The sequence below is a fragment of the Phoca vitulina genome, unplaced genomic scaffold, assembly GCF_004348235.1.
Source record: "Phoca vitulina isolate PV1807 unplaced genomic scaffold, GSC_HSeal_1.0 scaffold1, whole genome shotgun sequence".
Taxonomy (NCBI): domain Eukaryota; kingdom Metazoa; phylum Chordata; class Mammalia; order Carnivora; family Phocidae; genus Phoca; species Phoca vitulina.
This window is the reverse complement of record NW_022589704.1, coordinates 77,419,592-77,447,311: the sequence shown is the minus strand read 5'-3', so window position 1 is coordinate 77,447,311 and position 27,720 is coordinate 77,419,592. Positions and strand designations below refer to the sequence as shown.

The window sequence follows — 27,720 nt, the reverse complement described above, 5'->3', positions numbered from 1 at the left end:
ATATATATACAGTTACTTAGTAATGTACCAAAGGTTTATGCATTCAGAGCTGAATCATTAATGGAGGTAGTGTTGGAGAAGGTAGAGAAGATGATTTCATGGAAAATAAACATCTAAGCCTTAATTTTACATTGTTCTTAAAAGATAACTAGATGTACAAATCTAAGTTTAATTTTTAATTATAGGAATACCACATTTTGAAGTTATTTATGTAAGATCTTTTTCAGATGCGATATTCCTGTCATGTATAATAATCTGGATGTTTCACAAGACACTTTGTTTTCTCAGTATACCCAGGAAGAGTCCATGTAAGTATGGAAGCTGTTGAAGTAACTGGTTTTCTAATTTTTAATTAAAAACAGTATTTTAATTCATACATTTTTACTTTAGGGAAATTCCTGCTTTAACTGAAAAATCAAAGGAAGATTCCAAGGTGATACCTAAGGTATATTTGGTATTTCATGTTTGGGGGTTTTTAGAATCATTCCATTATGAAATCTCTTGTATTAATTTTAAGGTATATTGCATAATCTTATAACTCTCACTGATAGACTTTCACAGAATTGTAGTTACTGTGTTTGTGGATGTGTGTGAGTGTATGCGTGTTTAAAGTAAATATATTTGGCTTTTTAAAATATTTATAATTAGAAACACAAATTAATGGGCATCTATCACCACCTTTGGAATATTTGCAAAATACTGAAAGTCAGTGATTGCCTTTTGAATTCCTGAAGTTTTACACTACGATTTCCCTCAGAAATCTTGTTTGTTGTTTAATCTATATACATGTGTACGTTTCTGTGCAGGAGGAACAAATGGAAAGTGACATTGTTATTTCTCAAGATGTCATGGAAAACTGTGGTATGGATGAGCATCTTGAAAAGGTTTCTCTTTCAAATAATGACTGTGGTTCTAATGAGGAAACGAGTCCAGAAGTACCGAGCAGTAATAATGATGCCAGAAAGAAAGCTTTAATTTCATCAAAGAAAACGACCGGATGTGTATCTAATGCAGAAAATACTTCTGGTCTCAACAGTAGCTCAGTTTCTAATACCATTATTTCTGGAACTCCCCCACAGCCTACAAGTCGGAGGCAAACGTTTATTACTTTGGAGAAGTTTGATGGTTCAGAAAATAGACCTTTTAGTCCGTCCCCCTTAAATAATATGTCATCAACTGTAACAGTGAAAAATAACCAGGAAGTCATGGGTAAAACAGATACTCCACCAAAAGCAAAGAAAAGAGAAATGGTTTTTGCAAAATGTGATTCTGAAAAAATAGCACATGGAATTAAGAGATCAAGCCGAAGGTCAAGTAAAGCTGAACAAATAGGGAACAAAAGGTCTAAACTCTTAATGAGATCCGATCAAGAGAAAAATACTCAGGAATCTATTGATGGCACAGTAGTCTTAGAAAATAACCCACCTGGTTTGCTTAATCAAACAGAATGTGTGTTAGATAATCAGGCTCATCTCTCTGAATCTATGATGGAATATGAGGATACAATGCTTAAACCAACAATAGAAAATGTAGTATTATTAGAAAACAATACTGTAGAAGAGAAAACATTAGGAATCAATTTGGAATCCAAAGAAAATACACCCCCAGCTATAATACCAGCAGATCAAATGGTAGATGAGGATAGTCCTGTTCTGATAACTCCAAATCAAAAAACGCTTAGACGATCCTCAAGGCGACGTTCAGAAGTAGCAGAGCCTACCACTGACAGCCAAGAGAAAGAAAATAATCATCAAAAAAAAGAAAGACGTAAGGAAGAAGAAAAGACCCTTCAGAAAAGTCCGTTGCATGTAAAAGATGATGTGTTACCTAAGCAAAAACTGATTACTGAACAAACTGTACAGGAAAATTTAATTGAGAAAGGAAATAATGTACACGAGAAGACTTTTGGGGAAACCAGCACTACTGCTGAAATTGATGAAAGTAAAAGAAAGCTAGACCTTGAGAATATTAAATCTGAGGGAGACGGTGCCCAGGACTTTGCAGATAAGTCCTCTGAAAAACCAGTAAGTGGTCGAACACGGTATCAAACAAGAAGAGCATCCCAAGGTTTACTTTACAGCATTGAAAACTCAGAATCTGATAGTTCTGAGGCAAAAGAAGAAGGTTCTAAAAAGAAGAGATCTGGAAAATGGAAAAACAAAAGCAGTGATAGTGTTGACATTGAAGATCAGGAGGAGAAAGTGATAAAACAGGAATGTGTAAATGTTGACAACCAGACACTTGATTGCAAAGCAAATTCTGAAGTAGAGAGAGACCTAAAATCTCAGATTTGTGAACAAAAAGATGAGAGTAATAATGTAACCCTTGAAGATTCTACAGTATCTTCAGATTTATTGCAGGTTTCTGATGACGTGTCAACTACTTACGAGGGAAAAAGTAAAACCAACAAATGTACAGAATATTCCTTTTCAAACCCTTCTGTGCCAGAATCAAATCTAAGGACTAGAAATGCCAGCAAGAGATTACAAAAACGAGATTCTATAGAAAATAACACCATGGGAGAATCCTCAAAAATAGGGACATCAGACATTTCTTTGCTTTCTGAAAAAACTTTTCAAACACTTGAATGCCAGCATAAAAGAAGTAGGAGGGTAAGGAGATCTAAAGGTTGTGATTGCTGTGGAGAAAAATCACAGCCTCAGGAAAAGTCATTCATTGGGTTAAAGAATACAGAAAACTATGATGTAAAAGTCAATGAAACAAAAAAGACAGATATGCAAACACCTGTAAATGTATCAGAAACTTCTAAAGCTAATCTGTGCTCTGAGGTAAAACTTTCAGATGAACATAATGGTGTGAATTTTCATTTGGGACTCAAGGAGGAGAGTGATGCTGTTAATGATTCATTAATTACATCTGAAAGTGAGTTGAAAGAAAATACTATTCAAAACCCTCTTCCTTCTGAAGTAGTAAATTTTGAAGAAGAAACTTGTGATATGGTTTCTGAAGAAGCAGCACCTCTTGAAAGCCAAGAGCCATCCAATAAAAAATGTAAAACTGTTAGCCCATGTTTAGGTGATTCCAAAGATAATTCACTGGAATGTTCTACTTCGGAGACCAAAGAAGAAAAGTCAGAGGCTATCTTGGAAAAGGAATTAAGTATAGAGAACATTGTCAATGTTGAAACAGATGCATGTAAAGCTAAAGCAAAATTCAATCCAGAAGAAGTAGAAGCTATTGAATTGGATGTAGAAAGTGATAAATCTGAAGCTAGCTTTTCTGAACAAAAGAGTACCGAAACTGGTATTAGTGAAGAAGAGGTAATGGAGATAAATAGTGAAAGAAGTGATGAATCTGAAGCAGAGGCAGCTGAAAAACTGAAGGCTGAAGAAGCAGTAACTGAAGAATTTAATTCTGGTGTTGGTCATTCTGATAATACCACAAAAATGAGTGCTCAGGTAGAGATACCTGAACAAACAGCAGTTGGGGAATTAGATGAAAGAAGTGACGAATCTGGTCCAGGCTCATCTGAAGAAATGAATGCTGAAATGGAAAATTGTGAAGAGACAGTGATTGGTGAGGTGAGTGCTGCAGCTGACCAAGTCAATGAAACAGAGGACAGGGACTCGACTACCAAAATCTCTACTAAGCCTGTACAAGCCGAAACAAAGACTTCAACTATGGAAATCGGCAGTTTTGTTCTCAACACACTTGGAATGAGCACTGAAGAAGGAAAAGTTGACTCTAATGAAACTGAAACAAATACTGAACTTAATAAGTCTGAAGAAACAACATCAGATGACAATCGAGTGGTGGGGGGACATGATGAGATTTTACAGGAAGTTCACCATACTTCAGAGAAAGTGGAGGAAACATCACAGTCTCTGACATCTGAAACAGCCATCTCTGAACTAATAACAGAAGACAACAATGCATCTCCTCAAAAATTAAGGGAACTTGATCCTTTACTTGTATCAGCAAATGGCAGTCCTAGTGGCATGCAGACACGCTGTGTATGGTCTCCTTTGGCTTCTCCATCGACCAGCATTTTAAAGAGAGGACTAAAAAGGCCTCAGGAAGATGAGATATCGTCACCTGTTCACAAGGTAGGGGAATTGAGGCTGAATATTAATAAGTCCATATTTGAGATTTGAGTATTTTAGCCATACAGTGGTTCCTGGTGAATGACAGATTTTAGATTAATAGAACCAACACATTTTGAATAATTACAGCGACTAGGGAAAAGGGCAGGTAGAAGAAAAAGTGTTGATAAAAGGGGACTGAAGCCCTTAGATATTCCTTTACTTTAGGACACTAAAGATCTTCAGCCATGTACATTGTTCACCTTTTGCAGAATTGATGAGGATCTCTCATGGTTTTTTGGTTTTGTTTTGTTTTATTTTGTTTTGCTCATAACATACGAGGAAACATTTAGAAACTGATAAAACAGCTTTAGTTAGCACTCAGTGTGTGGTAGGACATTATGCAGTCTGTTTCACATTTAAGTGTTTAGATAAACTCTTATTTCCAGACCTTGTCTAATGAAAAAAAAGTCTCAGGCTGTGCCTTTATCAGTTTCTGGATGTGATTTCATTTATAATTTTATTTCCCCATCTTCACTAAACTGACTCCTTTGGTTTGTAAACATGGATTCTCTCTATTTGCTTTAGCTCCTGACCCTGTAACTTACAGATAATTTGTTGAATGAATAAATTAAGAAAGTAAAAGTTACTTGTGCTTACATAGCTCAGCTTGTTCTCTCCTTAGTAAAGGAGATGTTCTAAAAAGGTATGTGAGCATTCTTTAACTTTGAAATTGAATCTGCCATTTACTGTAGGATACATGTGTTTATATATACAGACATACATTATAGATAGAGGATAGACTTAATATTGCCTCTAGCAAGCACATTGTGAAGACTTCCTCAAGATGTACCAAAAATTCTTACACTGAGAATTTAGTTTTTTGGTTTTGTTTTGCTTTGCTTTTTTATTGAGGTTCTTTTTTAAAGTATCTTAAGTTGGAAGTCTTTGAGAAGTATGAAGATAGAATATGTTGGGATTGAGGTCTTCAGTATATTTTTCTTATGTTTTAGATTGTTAAGAGAAGTTAACTAGTCATGTTTTATTTGATAGTACCTCAAATTTAATTTTTATTTAGGCAACAGTAAGACATTGTAGTTTTCTATAGCAGATATGTACAGAATCTGCCCACTCTTGGGAATCAAGACCAGGAGACATTTATATACATGGTTAGTGGTTATGCCTTATTGCATATTTATTTATTGCATATTATATGAAATAGCTGAATGAATGAACACATTATAAGAGTTTAGAAGAGGCGAAAGTGAAAAATTGCCACCCAGTTGCTGTGACTCTGGTACCCTCTAAAGAGTTTAGAACAGGGGTTAGTATGATAGACCAGAGGCCACTTAGTACTATTTCTGCCTCTTTACCTTGTATTTTTAAGTCACTGTAGTAAGCCTACAAGGTTAATATAATTTGATGATATTATTTCAGCTGCTACATGCAATTTCATTTTTCTGCCACTGTCCCTGTTTCGGTCTTTGTTGGTATATTACGTAGAGACCATTTAGAACATGGATAATTGGAATGACCTGTGGTATTAAGCAGTATCCGTGAAAGCAGCCATTAGGAAGAAATACAACTATGTGCACTTGGCTTCTAGTGAAGTAAATTAAGCTTCTAAACCTACATTCTGTTTTAGGGGGACCTTATAATGAGTATTTATGGTGTGGTTTGTTTTTTGTTTTTTTGTTTTGTTTTTTTACTTTAATTTTGTTAAATAAAAACATGACCTGTGTTTTCAGGTTCGCCGTGTCTCCTTTGCAGATCCAATATACCAGGCCGGATTGGCAGATGACATTGATAGGCGATGCTCTATTGTTAGGTTCCATTCTTCAAATAGTTCTCCCATAGTAAAAAGTGTTAAAACTTCACCTACTGCACAATCCAAGGTAAGCTGTGGGCTTTAAAATACGCTTATATGTATGCAGGTACAGAATTGCATTGTGTAGTTTGTCTTAAAACTAATAAAGAATAAGACTTCTTTGGTTTGGATACATTGTTTTGTCTGCAACATGGTAAACAAACATGAAGAGGTGGGAAGAGGCAGTGATAATCCAGTAATTGATTAGGTAATAGGTTATTACATTTACATTTTCTCAAAATTTTAGGAAGTTACTTCACTCTAAGTAATGAAAGTAAAGTTGTAAAATTATAGTTTTCTAGGGTTCTGAGTTTTTTTTTCTCTCCTTTCTTCTATCTAGCATAATGCCACTTCAACCAAAGGATTTCTGTCCCCAGGATCACGTAGCCCTAAGTTTAAGAGCTCAAAGAAGTGTTTAGTAAGAAGTGCTTTAGTTTTCATGAAACTTTATATTTTCATGTTCAATCAGGTGACCTCTGTTTAACAGTTTTGAAATTTATTCTAAGATTACAGAAATGGCTAAAGAATCTATGCCATGTCCAACAGAAAGTGTTTACCCAGCTTTGGTGAACTGCGTGGCTCCAGTTGATATCATTTTACCTCAGATTACATCAAACATGTGGTAAGTAGTTACTTGTGCTGGTTTATACTTAAAGATGCCACTTGTTTAAGAGGAATGTTTAAATGATCGAGGTTCTTATATTTAGAATTGACTTAAATGCACTCTCGCACATTTTATTTTAGAAATAAAAATTAATATGGGAAGATGGGACAGGTAGGGCAATAAGAGAAGCATCTACCATAATACAGTAATGGTTAAGATAATTGTGTGCTTAATATTTGCCAGATGCTGTGCCAAACTCTTGGCATATGTTCTCTTATTTAATCCTAATTATAAATCCCATAAGGAGTATAATTACTATTTCCACTTTACAAGTTGAAGTTTACAAAGGTTAATCCACCAAAGTCGTGCAACCATTAAGTCATAATGTAAGTGAAGTCAGACACACATTGCGCTTAATCTCTTCCTAGCACTATTGCATAAGCCAGGCAAACATATCAAATTCAAATTTTGTTTTAAATTAAATGTATATGTGCCTATCCTCAGAGTGGGCTACGTGAGCCTATATAAAAGTCAGTTATGATTCAGCATAAATTCAGGAAATTGAGCTGGGTAGGCCCGCACAAATAGAAGAAATGTGAAAGTATATGATGACATTTTTCCTTTTTTTTCTTAACCTCTTCAGGGCAAGAGGACTGGGACAGCTCATTAGAGCTAAGAATATAAAAACGATTGGTGATTTGAGTACTCTTACAGCATCTGAAATAAAAACTCTTCCTATCCGTTCTCCAAAAGTGTCCAATGTAAAAAAGGCTCTTAGAGTCTATCATGAGCAGCAGGTAAACTTAGGTGTTCTAAATCATGTATAGATAAATGATCTCACAGTAACAATTACGGAAGTTGGTAGTCTTGCTTAAAAACTCATTTTATGCCACCTTTTCTTCCCTTCCCCCACAGGCAAGGTTAACTTAAAAGATCACTTTATAATTCCCCAGAGAAGTTTGCTTCTTGATTTTGTACCGTTTTGTATAATGCATCTCTTTGTTCTTTGAGTTCCCTTCTACCCCCTTGTCTCATTCATTTCCACCAAATTGGTGATTGGTTCCATGGCTGCTATTCCTAAAACCTGGATGTTCAAATCTAAACATTATAATAAAAATCTTGCAAATGTGTAATTAACAGTATTTCAATTTTGATGTCCAACACAGCTGGAACTAATTTTTCTTGTTCTTATTAACTTTTTGCACATAAATATTTTGGGTCATAGCCGTTTTTCAAGATTCTGATAAAAGCCAAGATTCTCCACCCCCCAACTCCTTTCAGAAGGATTCAGACTGTATTGAAACCTATGCAGAGACCCTTTATGTGTCCATTGAAATTACACAAAATTGTGAATAAATGAAAACAGGGTACGTTAAAGCTTGAAAACCAATGTTTATATTAGAATTTCTGAGACTGGAGTTTGCTAACTACTGAAGACTTCTGCTGTTTTCTTGAAAGTCTTTGATTTAAAGATTATTAAATATTTGTAATCTTTAAAAACTCTTTTAAGAAACCCAAAGATTATATTAGTAATTTTCAGTCTCATTGACTTGCCTGCTGTGGACCTTTCATAAAAGTGGGATCATACAAGCTGTGGTCTTTTGTGACTGGCTTCTTTGAGCATGATGTTTTCAAGGTTCATGTGTATCAGTACTTCATTCCTCTTTATGGCTAAATAATACTCCTTGTATGAATATACAACATTTAGGTCATCCATCAATTGCTTAACATTTAGATTGTTTTTACCTTTTGCTCTTATGTACACTCATACAAGTTTTTGTGTGGACATGTTATTCTTTCTGTTGGGTGTCTACATAGGAGTCAAATTGATGGAGCCATCAATATGGTAACTCTAACCTTTTGAAGCTAATATTTTCTCAATCACTAATCAGTAAGCCTGGGAACACCTTTCAAAATTGTATTCTTTTTTTAAAAAGTCCATACGTTTTTTAAGCTTGGAAATCTCTGCCTTGGATTTTCTTATGCTCCTAAACTTGGGAAATATAGTGTAATTTTCTTGGCTACCATGGCTATTTCTTGAGAAGCCCATTATAAATAAAATATTATGAACTCCTAACCAGCTTTTTGAGAAAACAGAAAACACTTTGTAATCCCTTTTTTTTGTGTGTCGTTAGTAGACCGTAGTTTCTTAACAAGATTTACTAAGCTAATAGTCATGTGGTGGGCTGGGAAACGTATGTCAGATTCTTTTCCAGTGCTGGTGATGTTGGTCCTTTTAAAAGCAACTTTCAGTTTGTTGGTTTTGTTTTTGTTTTACTGGCCTGTGTATAATCAAGGTAAAGTCTCGTGGACTAGAGGAGATTCCAGTTTTTGATATTTCTGAAAAAACAGTAAATGGAATACAAACTAAATCTCTCCCTTCTGATGAAGAAAGACTTGCCTCAGGTATGTTTTAGCAAAGCGGGACGATTTTAGTTACAGCATCAGCTGACTTTGAATATATGCTTCTAGTTTTAATTTGACCATGCTCTGTTAATTTGATAAGGTTTTTGTTTTTGGGGGGTTTTTTTTGGTGCTAGTGGCGAAGTGCATGAAAAAGTAACTGGTATTGACTCCAAGTATATCTAGTTGTTTTTCTCGAATTGTCAACTGCTACTCAAATAAGGATATAAACTAAACAGTGTGTTCCAGTTATGCTGTTAATAAAAATGAGGTATCCTGGCTATTTCTTTAATGGCACTGAATAAGTTATGGTGTAGATTTTTCTGTTGCCTTGTCCTCTTGAGGAACAGCAGTACCTCAGCCTGCACACTCAACTTAAATCTTAGGCACTTAAATTTTTTATTAGCTTAAAAGGAGATACATACAACTTAAGTTTTATCTGGAATAGATTAATTGTGCTTTTTTTCTTTCTCTTTTAGATTTAATTGATCCTGTTGTTTTGGAAACTCCATTACCTAAAAATCTTGTGGCACAGATTAGTGCACTTGCTCTTCAACTAGATTCTGAAGATCTCCATAATTATTCAGGAAGCCAGCTGTTTGAAATGCATGAGAAACTTGGTAGCATGGCGAACTCTATAATAAAAAATTTGCAGTCACGTTGGAGGTCACCAACCCATGAAAATTCTGTTTAGTATTTTAAGAGAAAAGTGAAGGTTTGTGTTTTTTTTTTTTTTTCCAACATCACTGGATTTGTTGATCATAAAATAAGTTCTGAACTATATAGCACAATTTCAGACTGAATGTTCGCAAAGTTGATAACATTTCAAACCCTGAAGGGCTGTGACTTACGTAAGTTCAATTTTTTAAGTTTGTTATGTAATATTTTTGTTCATACAATATTTTCTTGGCCACTATGCATAGTTTTTCAAAAATTTAAATACCTTACTGAAATGTGGAAGTGAAAACTAGAAACAAAAGCATTTTATTCACACATCTTAAACTCCTACATATTCTGATGAAACATTCATGAAAAATGAAAAATACCTTATTTTAAGTAAGTAAAATTGAACATTTCTATTTGATTTTTTTTGCTGAACTGATAAAGGTGTTTATACTTTTTTTTTTTTTTTTAATTTATATTTGTTGTGCCTGAGGTTTAAGAAATTTGTTCACCTTAAATGAGACGCAAAAGAATTGGATCATTTTTTCCGCAGATGTCAACTTTGGACAGCTTTCAAGAAAAATACCAAAAGTGCAACTTTTGGGGTTAAAATATTAAAGCAGAACATAACTAAAATTCCATTCATTTGTGCAGCAGCATTTGCTTGTGAAAATTTAGTCGTATGAGACACATCATAATTCATTTTAAAACGCACGACTGTTTGTATATTATGTATAGATTACAATGTTTTTAATTTATAAATCTCAGCCTTTGTTAATGGCATGAATTTTTCTGCAGCTACTTGTGAATACCTTTGTTTAATAGAAACCTATTTTGTATATATTAAATACTGAAATATCAGTATTGACCGTAGAAGTGCTTTGTGGGCTTGCTGCAGATATTTGTAGGGTTCTGTATCTACAAATACAAATAGTTTTGTACTTAGTAGTCTTAGTAACAACATGAGTTTATTTTCTAAAGTAACCAGAAGGAGTTAAAGTTCTAGAAATGAGAAAGTGTTACATGAGAACTTCGTTATTCATACCCATTACTTTTGTGGGGGGGGGGTGGTTTGGAATGAGGGTATCAGCCACTAGAAAGCTTCATTACATTTCTTTTTAATGGAGAGTTAGACTATTTTTGTTACAACTTGGACTATATGAAATCTAGAAATTACCTGTTCTTTTCACCTACACCTAAAGCAAACTTGGAAGAAATTTGAAACTGTTCTTTTGAAATATGTATGTTTTGCCTGTTTTTAAAAATAGGGTGTATATAATTAAAACATTTGTAAATTTTACTGACTAGTATTAGTGCCTGACTTCCCATATTTGTTTCATCTCTTTACAGTGAGAATATATCATTTGCTCTCTGATTAGAATGAGTGAGTGACCTTCACAGTTTCATACTTTATTCAGAACTAACCAGCTTGAAAAGGCACACATTCTTCAGCAAGTTACAGAAAGTTTAATTCTTGTGTTTAGTTAGTTCTTATATTCAGAAGGGGACCACCCGCCAGCCAGAAAAGTTGGTGTCTTTTTCATAATTATAAATCCATCATCATTACAAATATTTTGGGGGGGTTATAAGTTTCATAGTCCTATCCCAAGGTTGGGTTTAAAGGAAATTCTGGGACCATAAACTGAGGATTGTAGCTTGAAGAAATAACTAAAAATGGAAACTTGTTAACAGAATTACAACTGGTTTACATTGCCTCCCATTTCCCAAATTATATTTTACAGTTAAGAGGCACATAAATTTTTAGTTAACAGGTGTAAGAAGGAGTATGTACATGTGTTTGTATGGAGTCAAAATTGGCTTATCTCATGACTATATCCTCTTAATGTTTGTGTGAACTAGCTGGTGAAATGAAGTTCTTGAGAACAAGAACAGCATAGGAGAAAATGTGACTAAAGTGATTAGCATTTACTTAAATCACTGAATTTGATACAAGCACAAGTTTAATTTTCAAATACTGTGGTTGAACAAGGATGTGTTTAAAAATGTTACTTGAAGGCAGAAGCCAGTTTGCTAAATCTTCATTGTTGATATAGTTGTTAAGTGTATATTTGAGGCACCTTATTTTTAATATTCTTGCCTTAAATTTTTCCCTGAATGATTCCTAAATAGCAAAAAATATTAATTCTCCTTGATCAGCTTCAGTATGTTGTTTAACTATTAAAATTAAATCAGTTTTTTCAATATTTTCTAAGGGTTAATAAAACAAATGGTAAATATTAATAAGAACACTCAAATGTGATTTCTTATTTTATGCATTTATAGAAAGAATCTGTTTGCTTGCAGAAGCACAGTATAATTTCTCATGTTCCAAAATGGACTTCATATGGTGGATTTAAGTTTTCAGTGTTGCACTGAGCCCATTGTCAAAGATGTTATATTTGAACAAGTTTGAAAGCCATTGTTAAATGGTATGGAGCTTTTGCTCAAATTCCATATAGTGTAGGATGAATCAGGTTTAGTGATAATGTTATCGGATAATATAGTCAAAAATAAGATTTAAATCTGAACATGATAGTTTCTGGCATTGTTCATGGATTCTTTTCTTTACAGCTTGAAAGTAGTCAGGGATTCTGTTATATATTTTAGAATCAAAATAATGTTAAGGAAATTGGATTATATTTTGTCTAAAATAAAAGTGGCAGGGCAAGAAACAAAATTGGGAAAATTGGAGGGGTGTGTGTAAAATATACAATTAGAGTATTTTTTTTTAAGATAAAGGAATGATAGTAATTAAAAATAAGTGCTGTTTTAAAAACCTTTGTTGGAATTTAACAGAAAATATGAGCTTAAAAGGGTTCACATTTTACCTTAATGTCATTCTTTCCAAATGACTTTATAATCCAATAAGAAGGGCATAGTTTCCATCTCATATTCTTCTTTATTAATTTTCAGGGAGATGATTTGCAACTGGGCTAGAAGGCCATAAAATAGCAGTTACTGACATTATTAGGCTAAGATTTTGGTGGCGGAGAGGGAGCTGTTTGCACATTAGCACAACCCATGTCTGTTTTATCCCTAAGCCATCAGAAAGGTCTTATACATTGTATACAAGTGTTAGAGTTTAAGTTTTGACTTTAACACAGTGCTTCTCAAACTTGTATGTATGTATGAAAATGCAGATTCTGATTCAGCAGGTCTGGGATGGGGCCTGATAGTTCATCTCTAAAAGCTCCCACATGACCCATACAAATGCTGATGTCTATGGATTGCATTTGTGGTGGTTAGGCCTACGAGGCTTCAGGCTGTGAATTAGGTGATAACACAAGCAGGTTTAAGTCCCAGGAATTATTGCCACAAAAGATAAAATTTAGTGTTTTTTTAAATAACTTTTTCAGGTTTATGATTGGGGATGCAGACTGGTCTTGAAGGCTTCAAATTAGAGTTCAAAAGTTTTTCAAGAGTTAAAGGTAGAATTTTGTCTCATTTGGAGCCTTTTTTAGATATGGAAAATTTATTATGGTTTGGGGAAGAAGATTTACGTTTTTAAATAGGCAAACAGTTACTTATGTTATAAAGAACCTTACTAAATGATGAGACAATGTGAGCCTTTTTTAATGAATAGTGTATGTGGATTATGTTCTCATTTTTTTTAATACAAAAGTAAATTTTCAGATATTAGAAATATATTTAGTCTCTAAATAAATCTTGTCTTCTAAGTTATGGGGCTTCATTGAAAACAGACTACCCTAAGATTAACTTGGCAGTTAAGTTAGCAGTACCCAAATAAGCCCTGTCTGACAGATCTGACTTGTCATTTTAGTAAAGACCTCTGGTTACTTTGCTGTTATATTGTTGAAATTTTCTATTTCATCTTAAAATGGTGTTTGAAAGACAGTTGAATAATTTGATTCTCTAAAAATGAGTTTTTCTCAACATTCTGTTATGTTTCCCTCACATGTTTTAAGTACTCTTTTCATAAGAATTGTACTCATCCAGAGCACTTAAGAAAATGTAGCCAGAAGTGAAGTAATGGGGTTTTTTAATTGATTTATCAAAATTTGTTGATTGCTTGATTTATAAAACAAATCTGGGCTTCGGTTTGTGATGGTCCAGTTAATATGATATGTTTATCATATGCCAGGCTTTGTATATTGCTTTTTGAAAGTATTAAAATCTGAGTCATTAGGGTTTGAAATCTATAGCTATTTAATAAGAGTAGTAGTCTAACAGAATTGAATGTTCACCCATTTCTTGGAATAGAATGTAAATTTTATAACATGGTCTTAACCATTTTTTTCTTTATATACCAAGCCAAAGAACAGTAAAACCAAACATGAAGTGCCAAGCTGTAAATGCTTACTCTTCTGAAGTATACCATTTAGAAGAAAAGATAATCTCTCCCTTTACCTGAGAGTATAAGATTGAAGGCAATATTTCAAATTGATAGCACATGGAATTAAAAAAAAAAGTATGTAGCTTTTTAGTATAGGGACAGTCATATAAACTTTGAAAATAGCTGGCAGGTATCCTATATATAAAACAGTACCAGAACTGATACTCATAAATACCCTGAATAATTGTTTAAAATAGACATTATTTACAGGTCACCTGTCAGGCTCGGTCAGTGGTGGAGCATGCAACTCTTGATTTTGGAATTGTGAGTTCAAGCCCCACATTGGGGGTAGAGATTGCTTAAAAATAAAATCTTTTTTAAAAAAGTATACATTATTTAATATCCTGCCCCACAAAAAGGAGTAAATAACTCCCAATAATAGGCAGAATTATTTCTTAAATGAATAAATTGCATATAACTAGAAGGTTCACCTTCAGAATAAAATCATGGAATGGAAAATGGAATATAGCGTAATAGTTAATTTTGATAATTGAATAATTAGCAAGTGTCTAAAGACGTTTTTATTTTTGTAGAATGGGAATTTTCTAGAAAATGAAATTAAGAACAATGAATTCTGAGTATAGAAACTGAAATATGGCAGTCTTAACCTAGTAAGTTGTTATGAACAGGTCAAAAAACTACAGCCTGCCACTTATTTTTTATACATTCTCTGAGGTAGGAATGGTTTTTACATTTTCTAAAGGGTTGAAAAAAATCAAAAGTAATATTTTGTGACACACGGAAAGATGAAATTAAAATTTTAGTGCCAGTAATAAGGTCTCACTGGGACACAGCCATGTTTATTTACATAAAATCTTTGGCTGCTTTCCTGCTGCAGTAGCAGATTGGAGCAGTGTGACAGACTGTGTGGCCTCTTGACACCTAACATTCACATATTTATTTGGCCCCTTTGTGTAAAGTTTGCTGATCCCTGTTACAAAGGGTAGGTTTGTTCATACATGGCATGTAAATCCAGTTGATCATTTGCTTCTAGATGGCAAACAGGGATCCTCCTTCCTTAAGTCCTTAATTTCTATTGCTGTTACTTAGATTTTACTTTTACAAAAATGTGTTCCCCTGATTGCATTTATATCTTAACTTTATTGCTCAAATACACATATACTAGGAGATACTGGTACTTTTTAGGTACACTTTTTTTCTCCTATTTAAACTCAAATTACAGTAATGTGTTTACCATGGATGTTAAGGGACATTGATGTGTGAGGGAAAGGCATCTGGCACTCAGTGGTTCTGTCATTACCTGTGAAATAAATTGGGAGTTGAGGGAGTTTGCTTTCTGTGTTGGTGGGGAATCAGTTGCTTCAATCTATCTTAACACTACCTCCTATGGATAGACTTGACTAAATGCACTTAGACAAGGCTGAGAGAAGCCAAATCAGTCATTTATTTGCCCTACGATATTTTTGTCCCCACCACTTGATAAATTCTGAGAGCTTAGTTTTACATTCAAAGTGTTTATATTTGATAAGTCGAATGATTTAAGTTGAAATTTCACGGAAGTACCTGTTCATTACTCATTTAACTGCACTAGTATTTGGGAAATAAGGATGTGGTCAGTATTATTTGTGTAATGCTTTATACAATGTTTGAAGCAGGTAGACCAATACTAAAAGTGTATTTTCAGGTTTATTATGATTGGATTGAGGGAGGGAGAATTTGTCTTACCCACAGTAAAACTTTTCATGATCTATTGAGAGTTAACTGTTATTACTTGCCAATTGAAACTGGATATTGAAACATTTTTAAAGAAATGCACTTTAATCTGAAATAAAACTGTAAAAACTAAGCAATTCTGGCACTGTTTTTGTTTGTTTGGTTTGGCTTTGAATTGAGTAAGATTAGCATAATTCACATACCAACATTAATGAACACCGTGACCCTCCACAGACACATGAGCCATTCTTATTTTAAGACCCGTTTTAGCCATAGAAGAGGTTCTCTCATATTCATAGTTTATGGTTTCCACACACTTGTAGATCCATACATCTAAATTAAAAATGAAATAGACTTAATGATGTTGATGAATACTGCAACAAAGAGCCACAAACTGAGTGTTGTTTAACAGAAATTCATTGTCTCACAGTTCTGGAGGCTGGAAGCCTGAGACAGTTGTTGATAGGGTTGGTGTTCTGTAAGGGCTGTGAGGAAGACTTCCATGCTTCTCCCCTAGCTTCTGGTGCTTTGCTAGCAATTTTTTACTTTGTTGACATGTAGAAGCTTCACTCCAACCTCTGCTTTTAGCTTCACATGGTGTTCTCTGTGTATTTGTCTGGACTTCCCCTTTTTATAAACACCAGTTGTATTGGCTTTGGGCTCATCCTAATGACCTCATTTTAACTAATAACTTCTGCAATGACCCTGTTGACAAATAAGGTCACATTCTGAGGCCTGTGGGGGTGGGGAGTGAGGTGGTTAGGGCTTGTGGGGACCTGAAGAACCCATAGTAAGAACTTCACAAGAGTAGCAGTGGGTAGTACCATGAACACTAGTCATCAAGGGAATTGGGTTGTAGTGCTGACTCTGACTCCAATATAACTCAGTTGCCAATTGATCTTTTATAACCTTTTGCAGATGGTATGAACAGCTAGTCACTGAGGATCTTTGCAGCCGTAGGTCGTCTAAATGTGTGGTAGTGGGTATTTGTACAAAGGACTTCCCTGGTATCACTGTATTGACGGAATGGGGGTCCAAGCAGAAGTCTTGAAAGTTGGATGAGCAGGAAAATTTGAACCCTGGATATGGACTGTCAAGTGTTTTAAGGTGTGTCAATTGTGATTGTTTTAAGATGTGATTAATAGAATTCATTTTAAGGTAATGGGGAGGAGAGCATTGGTAGGGTAGATAGAACAAGATTAGCCATTAATTGAAAACCAGGAGGTGGGTATAGTAGGATTCTCTATCTATACTGTGTATGAAAAATTTCCAAGCTTTTAACTAAAAGCCCTAGAATTAGATAAAAATTGTGTCTATCTCTAACAGCAACTGCAGAGTATGCTTTGGCAGCCTTAAAAAGTGAATAGGAAATTTTAAAACTAAAACATTATTGTAACTGAGACAACATAAACTTTGTTCCCAAGGTTGGAAAAATAGCACACAATGGTATTGCTACATTTAACCTGGATTTTTAACCCAGTTTAAAGGACAATTGAAGACGGGAGAGTGGCTGTCTCTCCTACCATCAAGAAGACGCTTTGGCATGGCCTGCCTTTTTCGTGGGACTATGAAGTTTCATAAGGACACAACAGTCTGGCTCATCACTCTAACCCCAGCATCTAGTGTGGTACCTGGCACACAGATGTGGTCTCTGAGCATTTACACGTGTGCACAGTCTCAAGAGAGAGAGACGTTAAGAAGCTTGAGGACAGTTTACCGTCTTTGCCTTGTGCTCTAATCTACTGGCTGTAGATTAGAAAGATCCCCTGAGGTTAGGATTCGATCCCATAGCTATTTTTTTATCGTAAGTTTAATTTTTAGTTTTGCAATAGTGAATTTATAAGCTATTTTCTAAATTTAAATTAGTACTTAAGGATATTTGGGGAGGCCAATTACCTACTTCTTTCCATTGTACTTAGCCCCTCTCAGGCCACATTTCCCCTGAGTGTAGGAGCCAGAGTGACAACTCATTTTTAAAGCTTGCTCATTTTCCATAGGGCTTCCCCAACACCATGCATTACAAAAAAGGAAGCAAATTGCATTATTAAGCAGATAAATAATAAATTGGTATTGAAAATATATGCAAATTTTTTCCTTTTATTCTTTTAATTCCAGTATGGTTAGCATACAGTGTTAGTTTCAGGTGTATAATACAGTGATTCAACAATTTTGTTCATTACTCTGTGCTTATAATGATAAAGGTACCCTTAATCCCCTTCACTTTACCAATTCCTCCCCCCACTCCCCCCCAAACAGCCTCCATTCTGAAAACCATCACTTCTCAATAGTTAAGTCTGTTTTTTTTGGTCTCCTTTTATCTTTGTTAGGTTGTTTTGTTTCTTAAATTCTACATATGAGTGAAATCATATGGTATTTGTCTTTCTCTGACTTACTTCACTCAGCATTATATCCTGTAGATCCATCCGTGTTGCTAATGGCAAGATTTCATTCTTTTTTATGGCTAAGTAACATTCCATTATATGTATACCACATCTTTATCCATTTTATCTATCGGTGGGTGCTTGGGCTGCTTCCACGGTTTAGCTGTTGTAAATAATGCTGCATTAACATAGGGGTGCACATAGCTTTTCAAACTAGTGTTTTCCTATTTGGGTAAATGGTAGTGTGATTAGTTCCATTTTTAATTTTTTGAGGAACCTCCATACTGTTTTCTATAGTGCCTGCACCACCAGTTTGTATTCCCACCAACAGTGTGTGAGGGTTCCTTTTTCTCCACATCCTTGACAATGCTTGCTGTTCTTGCGTCTTTTATTTTAGTCATTCTGAAAGGCATGCGGTGTGAGGTGATATTTCATTGTATTTTTGATTTGCATTTCCTAATCTGTGATGTTGAGCATTTTCTCATGTGTCTGTTGGCCATCTGGATGTCTTTGGAGAAATATCTGTTCATGTCTTCTGCCCATTTTTATTTAGATTGTTTTTCTGGTGTTGAATTATATAAGTCCTTTATATATTTTGGATACGAACCCTTTATAAGATCCGTCATTTGCAAGTATCTTCTCCTATTCCGTAGATTCTCTTTTACTTTTCTTGATTGTTTCCTTTGTGGTGTGGAAGCTTTTTATTTTGATGTAGTCCCAATAGTTTATTTTTGCTTTTGTTTCCTTGCCTCAGGAGACAGATCTAGAGAAATGCTGCTACGGAGAAAAGTTGCTACAGTGTCAGAGATACTGTGCGTGCACTCTTCTTCGAGGGTTGTTACGGTTGCAGGTCTCACATTTAGGTCCTTAATCCATTTTGGGGTTATTTTTGTGTATGGTGTAAGAAAGTAGTCCACTTTTATTCCTCTGTATGTAACGTCTAGTTTTCCAAACACTATCTGTTGAAGAGACTTTTTCTCATTGCATAGTCTTGCCTCTTGTCAAAGATTAATTGACTATATAATCATGGGTTTGTTTCTGGGCTTTCTGTCCTGCTCCATTGATCTATGTGTCTGGTTTTGTGCCAGTACCGTACTGTTTTGAGTTTGTTTCCTGTTTTGCTTAAGCCCCAGCCACTAAAGATGAATGGATTCTCTCCATCCCAAATCCAAATATCCCAGGAAGGTGATCCAGTGGCTCAGCCATTGGGAAGAATTAGGAAGGAAGAATCTGGAAAGATCATGGCAGCTTCTCTCCATACTGCCTGATAGGGCTGGGGACGTGTAGTTCTCAGTGTGGTTGGGTATTAGCAGCCAAATGGTCCAGATGTTCCGACCCCTTAGCATATACCTCCCAAACTGTGCTTTTCAATGCATTCCTTCTCCTCCCCAGACCCCCTTCTGCTTCCATGAAGTCTAAATAACTCTCCTCTTCCCAAGATACACAAATACAAAGGTGTTGACCATTTCCTCTGGGAAAAAAAAAAAAAAAATGCTTTGGCTATTTGGGGTCTTTTGTAGTTCCATTCAAATTTTAAGATTATTCTACTTGTGTGAAAAATGCTGTTGGGATTTTGGTAGGGGTTGCATTAAATCTGTAGATTGCTGGTGCGCCTGGGTGGCTCAGTTGTTAAGCGTCTGCCTTCAGCTCGGGTCATGATCCCAGGGTCCTGGGATCGAGCCCCGCATCCGGCTCCCTCCTCCACGGGAGGCCTGCTTTTCCCTCTGCCACTCCCCCTGCTTGTGTTCCTTCTCTTGCTGTGTCTCTCTCTGTCAAATAAATAAAATATTTAAAAAGAAAAAATCTGTAGATTGCTGTGGATAGTAAGGACATTTTAACAATATTTGTTCTTCCAGTCCATGTGCATGAAATCTCTTTGGATTTGTGTCATCTTCAGTTTCTTTCATCAGTATTTTACACTTTTTAGATAACAGGTCTTTTATCTCCTTGGTGAAGTTTATTCCTAGGTGTCTTATTATTTGGTGCAATTGTAAATGGGATTGTTTCTTTCATTTCTCTTTGTGCTGCTTCATTGTTAGTGTATAGAAATGCAATGGATTTCTGTATATTGATTTTGTATCCTGTGACCTTACTGTGAATTCATTTATCAGTTCTAGTATTTTGGTGGAGTCTTTAGGGTTTCTGTGTATAGATCGTGTCATCTACAAATAGTGAAAGTTTTAGTTCTTCCTTACCAATTTGGATGCCTTTTATTTCTTTTTCTTCTCTGATTACTGGACTTCCAATATTATTCAACATAGTGAAGGTGGTTGTAGTGAACATCTTTGTCTTGTTCCTGACAATAGGGGGAAAGCTGTCAGTTTTTCACCATTGAGTATGATGTACGCTGTGGGTTTTTCAGATACAGCCTTTAGTATGTTGAGATATGTTTCCTCTAAACCTACTTTGTTGAGGGTTTTTATCATGAATGGATGTTGTACTTTGTCAGGTGCTTTTTCTGCATCTGTTGGGATGATCATGTGGTTTTTATCCTTTTCTCTTGTTGATGTAATATGTCATGTTGACTGATTTGTGAATATTGAACCACCCTTGTATCCCACGAATAAATCCCACTTGATCGTGGTGAATGATTTTTTTATATATATATTGTTGGATTCAGTTTGCTAATATTTTGTTGAGGATTTTTGCATCTATATTCATCAGAGATAGTGACCTGTAGTTCTCTTTTTTTGTAGTGTCTATCTGGTTTTGATATCAGGATAATGCTGTCCTCATAGAGTGAATTTGGAAGTTTTTTTCCTCTTTTATTTTTTGGAATAGTTTGAGAAGACTTTTTTTTAAGATTATTTATTTGAGAGACAGAGACAGAACATGAGCAGGGCAGGGGGTCGGGGGATGGCGGGTGCAGAAGGAGAAGCAGACTCCCCTCTAAGCAAGGAGCCCAACTCAGGTCTCATGACCTGAGCCAAAGGCAGACGCTTAATGGACTGAGCCACCCGGGTGCCCTTGTATGTAACTTTTGCTGCTTCTAAAACTCTCTCAGTACTTTTGCCATCTTAATTATTGTGTGTCTTGGTATGGAGTTCCTTGGGTTTTGGGGGGAACTTTCTTGGGGCTCCTGGATCTGAAATTTGTTCCCTTTCTTAGATTTGGGAAGTTTTCAGCTATTACTTCTTCAAATAAATTTCCTGCCCCCCTTTTCTCTCCTCCTTCTGAGATCCCTGTAATGCGAATATTATGCTTAACAGTGTCACCTAGTCTATTTTCATTTTTTTAATTATTTTTTCCTCCTATTCAGCTTGATTGCTTTCCATTCCTCTTTTCTCCTTCCTCTAGTCTATTTATTCCATTATATATTTTTTATTCCATTATATTTTTAATTTCAATTACTGAGTTTAATCTCTGTTTTTCATGTTTTCTCTTTGTTAAATACTTCATCAAGGTCAACCTTTTCTCAAGTCCAGTGAGTATCTTTTATGACTATTTCTTTAAATTCTCTATCAGACATTACTTAGCTGTTTTGGTTTTTTTTTAGGTCTCTTGGCTGTGATTTGTCCTGGTCTTTCATTTGGGTCATAGTCCTCATAGTCCTCTGACTCTTCATTTTATCTAAATCTGTGTCTATTTCAATGTGTTAGGAAAGTCAGCTACTTCTCCTCTTGGAAGTAGTGGCCATATGAAGAAGAGGTCCTGGGGTGTCCTACTGCACAATATGGCCTGTTCAACCTGACTCTTCAGGGCTGTCTCCTACATGTGTTGCATGCACCCTACTTTGTGGTTGAGTCATGTTTGCCTTCAATCCAGTCATCTGCAATGGCTCTCTTTGCCACTTGTGGACAGGGTTTTGTCCCCATGGTGTTAGTGGGCCGGTCTGGGGCCACCTTGGGCTTGAGTCAGACCAGGTGTTTGCTAGAGATGGCAGTAATTATGGAACTGCCTGTTGCTTTTCCTGTGTTGTCCTCTGAGAAGCTTTCATTGGTAGGTGGGGTCTACAGTCAGGCCTGATGTCTGCCCCCAGCCCACTGCTGGAGCTGCAGTTGGGCTGGTGTGTGTGGTTGTCTTCCACTCTCCTTGGCAGGAGTCACTGTGGAGCAGTGCTGGCCCCTGTCAGGGCTGCTTGCACACTGCCAGGCCTGTGACACCACTTTGGATGGGCTCTGGCCAAGGGCATATTGGAGGGGGCAGGTCTGTAGGAAATAGTAGGGATGGAGCATGCAGTGTCATCCATTTCCCAGCTGTCCACTGCTGATCCCACAGTTGTTTCTAAAACACCAGCTGAGCCATAAGGGAAGCTTGCTGAACACAGTTTAGTTTTGAGAAAGCCTACGCTTGTGCATTTTTAATGGTACATTTTCAGAATTTTTTGTAGTGAAGTCTAAAGTAATGGATTTGCTTTACTGAAATCTGTCGATCATAAAACTATTAAAAATAAGGGGCGCCTGGGTGGCTCAGTTGGTTAAGCAACTGCCTTCGGCTCAGGTCATGATCCTGGTGTCCAGGGATCGAGTCCCACATCAGGCTCCCTGCTCAGCAGGGAGTCTGCTTCTCCCTCTGACCCTCCCCCCTCTCATGTGCTCTCTCTCATTCTCTCTCTCAAATAAATAAATAAAATCTTTAAAAAAAAAAAACTATTAAAAATAAGTAACAGTCATTACATCATCAGTGGTGTTTATTGTAGAATTAGACTTTATTACTAGCTTATGCACCATTTATATTGACTATCACCTTTATAACTTCAGAACTGGAATAGAATTAAAAGCATCAGCATTCAGTAAGCCAGGAAAAGGTGAGTATTTCTGCCATTTTTCTTTGATGTGTTTAACATGTTCAGAATCCTTGTTTTAAAAAAATAACGTTAAACAACATTTTCGTAATGGAGAAAGACTCTGGGTTGATACAGCAATAACACTGCATAAACTTTTAAAATGTCTATTGCATAATTAAACTTCCTTTAAAACACTATGGAAAATTTAATGACAATTTTAAAAATAATGAACCTATGGGTTTAATGTCTCTTAAGTTTTATGTCCAAATCCAGAAAATAATGTAGTAAATATGATTAACATACGTTTTACTGGAGAATTACTGAGGTTCATATAGAAACAAATTAAGGGATGGTACAGCTATTAATCATATTGACACAGAAAAACCAGCTTGAGGACTTAGGTAATAGTGGAGAGTCTGAACTGAAATACTGACTGCAGGATGTGCAGGCCCTGCAAACAGGTGCGATACTCTGACATGCTTATTAAATAGCCTCCACGTAGTTGGCTGGCAGCATGCCGGTCCTGCCTGTCCTCTGCACAGTGCCGTACATCCAACCTTCATCAATCGCTTGGACATTAACAATAGCATCTCCATCTCTGAAGGACACCTCATCTGCATCAGCAGCCAGATAGTCGTACATGGCACGGAAGATTTTCTATTTGTGAAGATGAAAAAAGGTAAAAAAAAATAGTATGTATTAGATTTGCAACAATCAACCCAAATGCCTTTTTAAATTTTATTATGTTAGTCACCATACATTACATCATTAGTTTTTGATGTAGTGTTCCATGATTCATTGTTTGCGTATAACACCCAGTGCTCCATGCAGACTGTGCCCTCTTTAATACCCATCACCAGGCTAACCCATCCCCCCACCCCCTCCCCTCTAGAACCCTGTTTGTTTCTCAGAGTCCGTAATCTCGTGTGGTTTGTCTCCCCCTCTGATTTCCCCCTCTTCATTTTTCCTTTCCTACTTTTTTTTTTTAACATATAATGTATTATTTGTTTCAGAGGTCCAAGTCTGTGATTCATCAGTCTTACACAATTCACAGCGCTCACCATAGCACATAACCTCCCCAATGTCCATCACCCAGCCACCCCATCCTTCCCACCCCACTCCACTCCAGCAACCCTCAGTTTGTTTCCTGAGATTAAGTCTCTTAGGGTTTGTTTACCTCTCTGGTTTCATCTTGTTTCATTTTTACCTCCCTTCCCCTATGATCCTCTGTCTTGTTTCTCAAATTCCTCATATCAGTGAGATTATATGATAATTGTCGTTCTCTGATTGACTTATTTCACTTAGCATAATACCCTCTAGTTCTATCCACGTTGTTGCAAATGGCAAGATTTCAGTTTGATGGCTGCGTAATATTTCATTGTGTGTGTGTGTATACACACCACATCTTTATCCATTCATCTGTCGATGGACATCTTGGCTCTTTCCATAGTTTGGCTATTGTGGAGATTGCTGCTGTAAACATCGGGGTGCACATACCCCTTCGGATCACTACATTTGTATCTTTGGGGTAAATACCCAGTAGTGCAATTGCTGGGTCGTAGGGTAGCTCTATTTTCAACTTTTTGAGGAACCTCCATACTGTTTTCCAGGGTGGCTGCACCAGCTTGCATTCCCACCAACAGTGTAGGAGGGTTCCCCTTTTCTCCACATCCTTGCCAACATCTGTCATTTCCTGACTTAATTTTAGCCATTCTGACTGGTGTGAGGTGGTATCTTGTTGAGGTTTTGATTTGGATTTCCCTGATGCCGAGTGATGTTGAGCACTTTTTCTGTTGGCTATTTGGATGTCTTCTTTGTAGAAATGTCTGTTCATGTCTTCTGCCCATTTCTTGATTGGATTATTTGTTCTTTGGGTGTTGAGTTTGATAAGTTCTTTAAAGATTTTGGATACTAGCCCTTTACGTGATATGTCCCCAAATGCCTAATTTTAAGATCTCTTATGATTTAAATTTGTGGAGTAAGTTGCACAAAAGAGAATGTGCAAACACCACCAGGAAAATAAAAAGACTACTCACAAAATAGAAAATATTTGCAAATCGTATATCTGGTAAGGGATTACCATCCAGAAAATATAAGGAACTCCTACCATTCAGTACTGGAAAAAGGTGGGAGAGGAGGCAAAGGATCTCAGTTCTCCAAAGGAGATGTACAAATAGCCCATAAGCTCATGAAAAAAATACTTGGCATTACTAGTCATCAGAGAAAGCCACAATGAAATATCACATGACACACTAGAATGGTGATAAAAAGAAACAATAGCAGGTATTGGGGAGGATGTGGAGAAACTTTATAAACTGCTGATGGGAATGTAAAATGGTGCAGCCACTTGGAAGAGAGTTTTTGCAAGTTCCTCCCATGTTAAATACAGAGTTATAATATTGTGGTCCTATGTATATACCCAAGAAGAATGAAAACAGGTCTACACAATAACTTGTACATCCAAATTCACAGCAGTATCATTTATAGCAGCCAAAAAATGGAAACAACCCCAATGCCTACCAACTGACGAATGAAGGAAAAAAGGGTGGAATTTCCCTACAATGGAATATTTAGTAATAAAAAGGAATGAGTTGCTGCTGTATGATACAATTAGATGAACCTCAGAGCATTAAGTAAAAGAGGTCAGTCACAAAAGACCACATATTGTGTGATTTCATTTATATAAAATGTCTTGCATAGGCAAAGAGAGAAAGCATATTAGTGGATCCCTTGGATTGGATGGTGGGGGAGGGAAAGGCTCAGGAAGGGGATTGACTTGATGAGTACAAGGGGTTTTTTTAGGGTGATGAAATGTTATTATAATGATTGTAGTAGTGGTTGAATAAATGAAATAAAGTCAGTGGACCTGTACACTTCAAATGATGACTTTAATGGTATGTTAATAATATATTCATAAAACTGTATATGAAAAAGTGTTTTTTTTGTATATGGCCTTTTCTTCCCTTCTGAGAAAGCGGTATTGCATGTATCTTTCACCCTGGGAATTTGGGAGCATACTAGTAAAGTTTCTAAAAGCTATCCTCCACATGTTAAAACAAAACAAAACAAAAACAAAATATAACATGGTAGAAAGGGGAAATGGGGAGTTACTAATGAATAAGCCTAAAGTTTCAGTTAAGCAATATGAATAAGCTCTAGAGATCTGCTGTCCTGGAGATCTTTAGAGATCTGTACACAAGCTTGAATCTATAGTGCACAAGAATGTATTGAACACTTAAAAATGTTTTTACAACAGCAAAATAAAATTTTTTAAATTGCTAACAATTTGTAGACAAAAATAAAAGTGCCCACATTTCCTTCAGAGGAGCAGGCACTGGTTAGTAATTTGGAATGTAACCTGCATAATTTTTTCCGAGCATTCTGAAAGACACATACATATATTCGTATTTGAGGACAGGTTTCCCCTTCCTCCCTGCATATGTGAAACAATTACTGTGATTAATACTCTGACCCATTCTTTCCATTTAATATAGCTTCAGGGCTTTTCCATATAAATCTATATGGATATAGATTTATAGAGATCTAGATATAGATTTATATATACAGATTTATATAGATCTCGTACTTTTTTTACTGCTACAGAGAATTCTGTATTTTAGTAAGATCACAAATTAGCCATTTCTATACTTCTGGACATTTGTTAACCATTTTTTCTTACACTAATCCCCTAATGTTTGTCTTTAGGCAGGTATTTCAGAGAAAGCTTTTAAAGGTGAAAGGAGTAGGTCAAATGGTATGTGCATTTTTTTAAAAAAATTCACTACCATAATAACGTTCTAATATAATACTTATTGTTTTAATTTGCATACTCCTGGTTTGCAGTTATGGTGGACATCTTTTTTGCTGGCTGTTTCTATTTCTCTTGCTGTAAGTTGTCTATTCGTTTGCTTCCAGGTCTTTCTTATTTTGACCGGAAGGGGAATAATTTGCCAATGAATTTTTGAGTGTTAGGTTTTTTAGATATAAATCTTTGTGTTATGAATGCTGTGAATATTTTCTCCCAGTTTGACATGTTTCTTTTTGTTATAAAAACATTTAAAATTTTATGGTCAAATATGCAGTCTTTCACGTTCCTAGGTTCTAGAACTTGCTGAGGAAGGCCCTTTCCTCTCCCCAATATTATAAAATTAGTCTCTACTTCTCTGTGGTATTTTACAATTTTGATTTTTTTTTCCCCTGTTGATCTGTAATTCGTTTAGGATCCATTTCTGGGCCTCATCTATTTTCATATCTATTCCCCTGCTAAATCCATATTTAATGATAATAGCCTTAGAGTACGTTTGCTTACCCCGGCAGTAGACGGGTGCGATGGGATAGAGGACACCGTTGTCTGCTGCGTGGCAACTGAAGATGATCGCTGCTGTGGGAGCTCCGTGGTCTTTGCGTGTTTGTAAGCTAAAAGGTGGGGGGAAGTAGTTTGTAAAAAGAAAAATGACTAGACATCATTTCATCTGTGTTAAACAGCTGAGCAGTGCTCTCTTGTCCCCTAACTTAAAAAGAATGGTTTCCAAGAAAGGAGGCTCTAATTAAATTAATGAAAATGAAACATCTGGTTTCATGTACCTCTCCACAGTTCTAGTCTTTTCTCATCAGGAGAAATGATCCAGATTTTTGTTATTGTTGTTGCTGTTTTTAACTCAAAGCATCTGCACCTGTAACCCAGCAAGCTGGCGGGCAGCCCACTTGTACCTGAGGAGGTTGCAGAGAAGACCCCGCCGTCGCTGTAGGTGGAGAGGCGCTGGTCGGCGGCTTCTGAGTGCTCGGACTTGTCCTCGCCGCCGCTGACGCTCAGCGCGCTGGCCGAGCGGCCCCGGCGCTGCGCTTGCGCTGGGGGAAGGGTGGGCATGCATGAGTCCGTCTCTGTGGTGCGCGGTGGGAGTACGCTGATTGCTAGGCATAGGTTTTCAGTAGGCTCCCATGAATTAAAGCCTCGAAACCCTATGTGTATGGTTGCCATCCTCATTTACACGTGACAGCTGAAGTA

The 27,720-nt window shown here is 36.2% G+C and overlaps 2 protein-coding genes across 6 annotated transcripts in view; one reads left to right on the top strand and one right to left on the bottom strand.

Moving 5' to 3' along the window:
- RIF1 (replication timing regulatory factor 1) overlaps positions 1–16,314 on the top strand; it is a 65,882-nt gene extending 49,568 nt beyond the window's left edge. For 3 of the 5 annotated variants that reach the window (XM_032410581.1, XM_032410552.1, XM_032410572.1), the window contains exons 28-36: positions 228–308; positions 391–445; positions 807–4,067; positions 5,792–5,938; positions 6,251–6,328; positions 6,417–6,532; positions 7,158–7,311; positions 8,812–8,920; positions 9,397–16,314. In XM_032410581.1, the coding sequence (XP_032266472.1) occupies positions 228–308; positions 391–445; positions 807–4,067; positions 5,792–5,938; positions 6,251–6,328; positions 6,417–6,532; positions 7,158–7,311; positions 8,812–8,920; positions 9,397–9,611 (4,216 nt within the window). In that variant the 3' untranslated portion in view covers positions 9,612–16,314. The remainder of the gene's footprint in view (positions 1–227; positions 309–390; positions 446–806; positions 4,068–5,791; positions 5,939–6,250; positions 6,329–6,416; positions 6,533–7,157; positions 7,312–8,811; positions 8,921–9,396) is intronic. The other 2 variants (XM_032410563.1, XM_032410591.1) reach the window with 2 other exon arrangements.
- A 6,316-nt stretch (positions 16,315–22,630) lies between these two features.
- Positions 22,631–27,720, bottom strand: part of NEB (nebulin) — a 195,348-nt gene continuing 190,258 nt past the window's right edge. The window contains exons 158-160 of the mRNA XM_032402834.1: positions 27,426–27,563; positions 27,025–27,131; positions 22,631–23,372 (exon numbers count right to left, since the gene is read on the bottom strand). Of these exons, the coding sequence (XP_032258725.1) occupies positions 23,199–23,372; positions 27,025–27,131; positions 27,426–27,563 (419 nt within the window). The 3' untranslated portion in view covers positions 22,631–23,198. The remainder of the gene's footprint in view (positions 23,373–27,024; positions 27,132–27,425; positions 27,564–27,720) is intronic.